The following is a 9,081-nucleotide window of genomic DNA, read 5'->3' as shown; positions in this document are numbered from 1 at the left end:
GAATGTTTGAATCATTTGTTGCAGTTACACTTTGCGCCCTAAGTGGGATGGGTATGCCCAGACGTGGGTCCCTTGCTCACTGTGCCACTGGATGCAAGCTAGCCTGGCTGATGAAGGGTAACATACCCCGAAACCGGTCCCAGGATGCTTGTTTCCGGTCCAGGGAGGACCTGGCTTTGCAGTTTGGTCTGGACTGTTCCCATGATGCACAGAGTTAGCCTTTTCGACGCTGATGACGGAACCGCTCCGTCATCAGCCACGGTAGCGCTGTGCTGATGACGGAGCGGTTCCGTCATGGCCCGCTCGCCGCGCCTGCGCTGGGTGTTCCATTGAGCGGGCGGGGCCATGACAGAACCGCTCCGTCATGAGCACAGCTCAACCGAGGCTGGTGACGGAGCGGTTTCGGCACCAGCATGGGCGCGCCGCGCGGCCGCCCCCTTAGCGCTGCGGCGGAACAGCCGCCGCTGCAAAGGTGTTAAGACTGCTTTGCACATGGCTGGGTCCAAACTGAGGTGGCGTGGTGGGCAAAAGAACGATGAATTTAACCCAGATCTCTTGACTGGGGGAGAATGTTTGAATCATTCAGCATTCCATCCATCATTTGTTGCAGTCATACTTTCAGGAAGCAGCAGTGATCACAGGCAGCTCTTCCAGAACATACCTAGCAAGATTAGGGAAACCTACCAACTAATAAAGTGAGCCAGCCACATATTCCAATTCCAAAGACAATTCAATTTCCTACAACATGAAGCTTTTTCAATAGTAGGTCCACTCTGGAGAAGCGCAAGGAAGGCATTCCAACCCATGCCCTGAGGAGACCTCAAAAGGTTAGAGTTTGAAATGCATTGACATCCAGATGAACTAGAGATTTAGACATTTTACACAATAAATGAATCTAGTTTATTACAGTCCCTACCTTGACTACAGAACATTAAGAGTGGGGTTTCTAATCATGTATAATCTTTTCAATATATGAGTTTTGTGTGGTTCAGGCTCTTCCCCTAGTTAAACAAGCACCCAACCACATCCTTTCTCTTGTTATATTTGCTTATGTCATGTATGTACTATCAATTGGTGCCCTGCTACTTTGCAATTTTGAGGTCGTGGTGGAGAGCTCATCATCTTCTATGGCCCTGTCAAGCGCTTGTCTGTGTTCCAGGCTCAGTGAGGGAACTGGCAAGTCCCTGTCAAAATGTGTAATTCTGGTTTCATTCATGGAGACTCTGGATCTATAAAGTATCTAAGGTGCTCTGCAAAAGCTGTGGCCCGGTCTCCCACTTTCAACATATCATTAGTGTCATTACCTCCAAGGATCCATCTACAAGTCAACAGTAAGAGCTAAGCATACCAAGACTGATGTTCTCCCCACATCTATACACAGTAGGATTCATATTGATTGTACATAAGAGTTCTTCATGTTACTGGGTCTGGTATTCTTCTACAGCCTTTCTATGAATAAACATTTATACTATTGAAGTGTTGAAACAGAATATGTTACAGGTCAATTTGAAATAGTGGGAAGGTTTATCTAGTTTATTTCATTGGTTTAATTAGGTGCCAGGTAAGGGAAGAGGGCAATTCAAATACCTTGTCGGGTATCAGAGAAGGTTTGGGGAACCCTGCCAATCATTTGTGGTTGTTCATTGGTGGCAGGTGTCATTCTTATTTAACCAATATGAATTCTGGGTAATAACTCTTATCCTGTAATACTCTTACTTATCTCACCTCGGCACGTTACTTTTTTTGTAATTATTTTTCTCTTCCAACAGGCCTCATTTTGACATGTATTTATCATGCTGAATAAAATAGCCCCACCGCTTTTTCAAACTTTGCGAGTGCAACAGGCTTTTAAATAGGTGAAGTGAAAAAAATTATTTGGGCACTACACTGGGGTCCGTGGTACTTCACTTAGCCACAGCAAAATTCTTCTTACATTGACTCTTGCGTCAAAATATCAGGAAGAATTTGATTGATTTCCTATTCTTAGTAATGCGGAAGTTGCAAGACTTAACAAGTACGAAGTGTGCATCAAGAAGCATAGTATGCACTACCTTTCAATGGTAAGCATTTTACTTGAGAAATCTCACTTTGGTAATAAAAGTGCAGAAAAATTGTGAAACTGGAGTTATCTGAAAGACCTACGTTAACTAGTTTTGTCTTGCAAGTTTGGGTTGATTTTCTGTATTAACAAATATCTAGTCTGTATTTTATCAGACACTATGTATTTCTCTTGATATGTATTTTTTTGTAACTTCTTTTTATTGAACAAGTGTCAGCTTGCCTATACATTTGCATAAACACAGAGTATAATACAGGTTTCTCATCAACATCCACAATTTACGGCTTATACAAATATAGGGCCAGTTGTAACACCTTTGAGTTCTACCTGTCAAATACCCACCATTCCCTCCCTTGATATGTATTTTTTATATTTATTTGACCTTCATTTATATAAAAAATTGAAATTTGTTTTAAAATGTACGTAGATTTATCTTTTGCTTGAAATGTTTTTGATATACATTGCCTGAATTACAGGCCTATTGCGACTGTGAGCTTTTCCTTTATTTCAGTGAGATTTTCCGCTTAAGGGAGGTTATTTTTGAGCAGTAGCTTTCCTCTTTTTGTGTATAGGTCGTAGCCTCCTCCACTGCAAATGGAACTCTTTGTGCTGGACTCAGAAGGAAACTTCAGCTGGACTCACTGGGTGTGGCGCCGCGGCCAGGGCGACTGATGCTGGAATCTGGGGATCAGGGTTCGATCCCCGGCTCCGGCGGCAGGTTAGCCCAGCACCATGTGACTCTGGGCAATAGCTTGCTTAATCTTTCCGACGACCCCCAGCTCCTAGAGACCCTTACGGGTGATTGTGCGCTTTACAAATGTGGATTATTATTATTATGTATCCGATTCGCACTCTATTGCTGTAAGCCTGAATTTGTGGCTTTCCCCTGGTCTATTGTGCCCAGATAATCCGCGGGTGGCACTTTGTGCTTTTAGGCGCTATTTTCAGTACAACTTTGAAACTGAATATCTCCAGTTTTAATGACAGGGCTTTTATATGTCTGATATTTTTTTGTGTTTTCACTTTATTACTGTTTGTGTTCTACATAAATACTTCACACAGTGCATCAAAATCAAGTCTGACTGCTTTACTTCCAAGCTACCAGCGTGTTAAGCACAGGTTAATTTAGTAATTTTTGTATTTCACCCTGACCAGATTATGGTTGTTGCCTGAGAAGCTTCCAACCCCTCAACCAATAACCCAATTTCTTAAACCAGATGATAATTCCGCCCAAAAAAACTTGCTTCAGATGCCAAATGGGAACAGACCAAGATATTACCACACTCTTAGTCCTAATTTGAAAACCGTTACAAACACCAACAATGTTGTACACCAGCTTTATCAACCATAGGTCAGCATTTGACAAAGTATCAATACCGCTCCAGTGGAAAAAATTATCTAAATAGTCAATCCCTCCTCGTATACTTAAGGCCATACAACTCTTATAAACGGAGACATGGGCCAGAACATAAACTGGCAACTAGGGCGCAATCTTCCAAAACATTTAAACCTTAAACGGGCTTAAGCAGGGTTGTGTCAGGGCACTTGCACTCTTCTACCTCTTTAAAGCAGACCTCACATGAGCCCTGGAATAAGTGAATATTCCGACACACCAAAGTTGGCCCATATGCATCTACACAACCTACAATACGTGGATAACACTATGAAGGAGGTAAACCCAGACTGGGCTACAACGACTACTAGACAAATTAGGTATTTACTGCAAGAACAATAATCTGGAAATAAATATTAGAGAAATCTAAAATCATGATAACAAAGAATTAAAAAACAAGGAGACTGGGACATCAGGTTGGAAAAAATTGAAATTGTAAGTACATACAAACATCTAGGTATTTATTATGTTTGACCACCGAGGCTCCTAGGAACATAAAGGGTTTTGAAGACAGAAGCAAACACACTTATGTATGCATTTTACACTTGTACATTTCAATCCACAGGGCTATTCATTTGAACCATTTTGGAAAGCGCATCAAATGCAAACTAGATCCAGTTCTAAATTATTGTCTGGCTGCACTCCAAAGATACATCGCAAGCTTCTTGGATAGCCAACTTGTATAGGAAATCTTTTCTCTCCCAACAGATCAAGTTGGACTATAAACTCCAAAACCAGACAACTTGCATTTATCAAATTATTGCACAAAATGAAGCACTTTAGTGATACTACACTAAGTTTTCACACCTGGCTGAAATATCCAACACCACCACTCCCCGGAAAAAATCAACGGCTTGAGCTATTAACCACCTCCTTAAGGTCACTTGGCTTATAAGATCTGTGGTCCGGCATAACAAGCCATAACCTATTCAAAAGGCTGCCACGGTCATGGACAAAAGACTACTCCCATCGAGGATAAAAATCTCCTTTGTATACGGTCCCAAACGTAGTCAGTTACTAATTCCTACAAACAACCCAGACCACAAGAATATGTCCAGCAACCCTTCTAAAACAGAATAGAAAGAAAATGTCTGCAATAGTGATTCGGCCAACCTCCATCCAAAGACGGATCTCCGTGGAGAACAAACGACTTTTACAAAAGCTATAGATGTTGTCAATAATTGTCTCAACATGCCAGTTTCCATATATCTGCCCAGAATTTAAAGAGAATAGAATTCGTTTTTTAAAACCAATGATCAATTTGATGACAATTAGAATGTGCCGCCAAGCTACGATTGTTAGTCTGGAAGGCTCCAATATGCAGATGAGATGCAAGTTCACCAAATACTAAAAAAGTTAGCAAATTTGGTACATTGGAACAAGTTTCGGGAACTAGTAGTATTCCTGTCGACGTGTCTTGTTCCCTAGCCTGGAAAGCTCAAACGCCCAGCTAAGCTGTTGGCTCACTGAAAATCTCAATGTCGGAGAAACGAAAATATTTCTCGGCATCATAATAGTAAATACCTTGCACTAGCATTATAGACAACAAGCTTTAGATATTTGGTCCAGCGTTGCTGTTGTCTCCAAGAGCTAGCGACTCGGCTTATCGCGGCAGATACGGTCAGTCCTTTGAAAGTGATCTGTTTTAATCACTACGAAGCTTTAATGTATTGTAAACACGGAGGGATTCGCCGTTTGTTAAAGCAGAACTCAGGCAAAATTATAATTCACCTGCCAAAGCTTGGCGGTTCCAGAGTAGCAAACTCTACAGACTTCCGAGATTTAACGTCCGATCTCTTTTCTAAGAAAAGAGGCAATCTTGAAGTGTCACACGCCAGAATAAATGTCAGCCCGTACTGATTAGTTTGCATCCTTGAGTTCAAATGTGCCAGGGTCAATCTGTCCACTCATCATACCTCACACGTGGCTGCACGCGCGGATAAGAAAACACAGTGACTCAACACCCGTCCAGTAGGCTTAGCCCACATGCAGGACGCACACGTCTTCCGGGGTAACGAGATCTCTTCCGGTGTAGCAGCAGACTAAGTCTCTTCCGGTGCAGGAATATTTCTTCGGAAATGGATAGGCCATCCTTGTCGGGGCGGGTCGTATGTCTAACCAATAGGATGTCTCTCTGTGAGATACACACACACAACACTGTTAGTACCTCCCCTTAGACTGTCAATCTTTTTTAACAAGCTTTCTGATAATAACATCCACTTGGCTTTGCGTATGGAAGTTGAGTTAGAGCTGAAGCAAAGTAGAGTCAACGGTTCTTTGAGATTTCGTGTCCAGAGACGGGAATTGAAGCTCACGCCCAGGAACGTCCCGCTTAACTCGGGAAGGTTGTTCTGTAGGACCGAAGATGCTAACCTCCTTAAGAAACAGCTGTGACAGGGGGTGCCAATCCTCAATGATAGCAGCGACTTGATGGTTGACAATTTGCCGGGCAAGCAGGCTCCGTGGAGTGGTGCAGGAGCTAGAGTGCCATCCTCCAGGCACTAACTTTATTTCTAAAGTTTGACAGTTGCTAAGGCACAGCCATGCCTTGGCCATTCTCGGAATCCATCAAGAAGCGGGCATGTAGGTATTTGCTACAGAGATACCTGGGCCACTTCCTGCAGGAGAAGCTTAGCCTGGAGCAACTCACTTTGGACCTGTACCAGGGCACTGGCTCCTTGGCTCAGGTGCCACTTGATAAATGGGTAAGCTGCTTTTCAATTAATTGCAGAACGCAAAGTGCTCTGCAAGTACAGTATCCTGGCTTTTAAGATAACATTTAGACTGCTGGTGCTTGCAGAGACAATCGTTTACAAACCCGAGAATGACCAGAGACTAAACGGATGTTCAATGAAAGCTAGTTCCACTGTACTGCTCCTTGAAATAGTATTTTATTTTATTTAACGTCCTGATTTTAAAAAGATGATCACGAATTTTAGTGAACGTAAGCAGTGCTAAGAGTGTACGTTTAATATCTTTGGGTAGTATGCTTTTAATTTAGAATGTGAGTGCCCGAGTCTAATGTGACCGATTGTTTGTTGATTTACCACAAATCATATTTAGCTCCTTCGTCCCTGCTGCTGCAGTTTTCTGTTAATTCTTATTTTTTTTGTCAATACGACTAAAAACTCTTAGCTTACACTGACAGTGTTGTAAAATAGATAAGAATTGGCTTTACAAAGTAGTCACATGCTACTTAAGTATTTGTGAAACATAACATACAATAATTTGCATTATCTCCTAAGTATTTAACAAAAATACCTGACTGATATCTCACCAAAAGCCAGGCTATAGGAAGAGCGTGGTCGCGATATTCTGGTACAAGATTGTGCATCAGTAATGTACTAGTCCTACATAATGTAGATTGTCCGAACAAAATTAACCTTTGGAGTACCTTCCACGGCAGCCCAACGTTTCAGTCGCAGCCCTGATCCAAAACATTTTTTGTTGGTTTGTTTATGGTGTTCTCGTCTACGTGTTGGACCGTGTGGGGTGATTTGCTTGTCTAAAAGTTGAAACTATGGATGCACTTCTTCAGAATCATCTATTGTCCTTTTAGGCAATTTGAATTTAGCAGTGTGTGGCTTTTGATATTAGTGTTGGAGAAAATTATGCTAGAGGTCTACATCCATTGCTCCGGCTACTTATAGTTCTATAATATGTAATTTCCACTGAGATTAGTAACAGTCTGAGGTTGATATTGCTATTTATGTGATGTAACAGAACAGAGATATATGTGCTGAATGGTGTTTGGAGACCTGTGTTGATGGTTAGTGCTGCTGGATGCCTTGGGCGGCTTGTTTTAAGTACCTTTGGGAGTGATGAAGTAGTTGGTTAAAAGTCATTTGCTCCGTGTAAAATGTTAATTCTAATGTGTTCTATGACCCTTGATCTGCGCTGTGTTAACAATTGCATATTTCTGCAGGGTTGATGCTTTAAGTCATTAGTCTGATTACTGCTTTCAAATACAGTACAATTTAAAGTTTTAAGAATGATATAATGTATTTTGTTTTATGAATCACCATCCACTACTGTGTTGGGTGTTGTGATTCTATTGGAGGTTGCTTTTTTAGTTCCTTTACGCTTTATGTTGGACGCATTAACTTTGTTAAAGTGCAGGCACAACTTTGGGTAGTGGGGTGCCGGAACTATAGTAGCACCTCTGTTTCCGTGTTTACATTGGACACATTTGTGTTATGATTCCCACGTTCTGAAAATATCTCCAGTTACTATACTATTACGAAGTGCGATAACCCCCCCCCCCTTTTGGCCACTACTACCCTGATCTTTTATGTACATATATTTGTGGTTATCTGCACTTGAGTTCTTTTGGTTGTGGGATCTGATATTAATGACATCGGATGGGACTAGTTCTTAGTATCAGGAAATATATCTACCTTTGATGATAACAGAGACAAAATGTTTTTGGAAATTTTTGCTGGGCTTGTGGCCCCTAATAGAAGTGGTCCTTTAATAGAGAGACCCCAAGGGCTTAGACATAAGTTCATCAAATTGGAAAGATTGAGAAAACAGGAGCTATCCCGATGATTGGATTTGACAATATTGAAAAAGTACATAGAAATGAAAGAAGTGCCAAGAGGCCTTCGAGTGATCATTTCCCCATTGCTCGAACACTTAGATACAGATTTATTGGACAAATGGGAAAACTTGATTTTATCCTCATCCTTTGGTATGATGGATATTTTGATAAGACACACAGAGAGGAAAAGGGATAACCTACAACATGAAAATGAGCAGTTGGAGGAAGAGATTAAATCTCTTAATTTAACAGACACCACGGATACAAATTATAAAATTCTGAGGGAGGTACTCAGTGCGCACCAAGAATATATTGGAGACAAAAAAATGAAAAAACTCAAAAGAGAAGATAATGACTGCCGGAATGATAGGATTTTTACATTCGCTAAGATATTTGATGAGTTTAAACCAAGACAACTCCGATCACTACCATTGATAAACCCCCTGTGACTTCTACCTCAGCCAGTGAGTCTGATGTATCTAGTGTGACCAGTGATGCTAGTGAATCACGCGAAACAACACCTCTCATGACGGCCACCTCCTTTTTTTAGCAGAGCTAGAATGTAACAGAAAGGGGACCAGGGCAAATTTCAACAAACCCCAAAAAACCCAGAAGGGGTGGATGCAAAAATAGACACCAATCAAAGAGAGGGAATGACGACAAAATCCACATCACGCAACCAAAGGAACTAGTTGTAGGTCAAAATACAACAACTGAGGTGATGTGAGATCTGCCCCTTAATGTCAATATTGAAAGTAAAGATGTTTCTATTGTTAACTTGTCTCAGCACCAACTATCTACTATGGAAACCAATGTACTGAAAAGAGGTTTGAATTTTTGTAATATGTCAAGGCTACATTTTATTTTTTTAATGAGAAACATAGACTGTTCGATCCCGATTTTTTTCTGTATCTGAATGTGACAAAACTATTAAAGATAACCAAGATCTGCAAGTTCTGTTGTCATTGGATGAAAGCTCTGGGCCAACACCCACAATTATTGATATCTTACATGATTTAGACATAGCATCAAATCTAAATAGAGACAGTGGGCTTAAACCCAGATCAACATTTGTACCTGTATTACCAT

The 9,081-nt window shown here is 41.1% G+C and overlaps 1 protein-coding gene across 1 annotated transcript in view; it reads left to right on the top strand.

Annotated features, from left to right (window-relative positions):
* The first annotated feature begins 5,603 nt into the window (after window positions 1-5,603).
* Window positions 5,604-9,081, top strand: part of ATG2B (autophagy related 2B) — a 1,105,913-nt gene continuing 1,102,435 nt past the window's right edge. The window contains exon 1 of the mRNA XM_078660122.1: window positions 5,604-6,157. Within this exon, the coding sequence (XP_078516248.1) occupies window positions 5,996-6,157 (162 nt within the window). The 5' untranslated portion in view covers window positions 5,604-5,995. The remainder of the gene's footprint in view (window positions 6,158-9,081) is intronic.

The sequence above is a fragment of the Lissotriton helveticus genome, chromosome 9 (assembly GCF_964261635.1).
Source record: "Lissotriton helveticus chromosome 9, aLisHel1.1, whole genome shotgun sequence".
NCBI classification, from domain to species: domain Eukaryota; kingdom Metazoa; phylum Chordata; class Amphibia; order Caudata; family Salamandridae; genus Lissotriton; species Lissotriton helveticus.
Note: the sequence above shows the minus strand (reverse complement) of the source record. Positions and strands in the feature narration are given on the sequence as shown.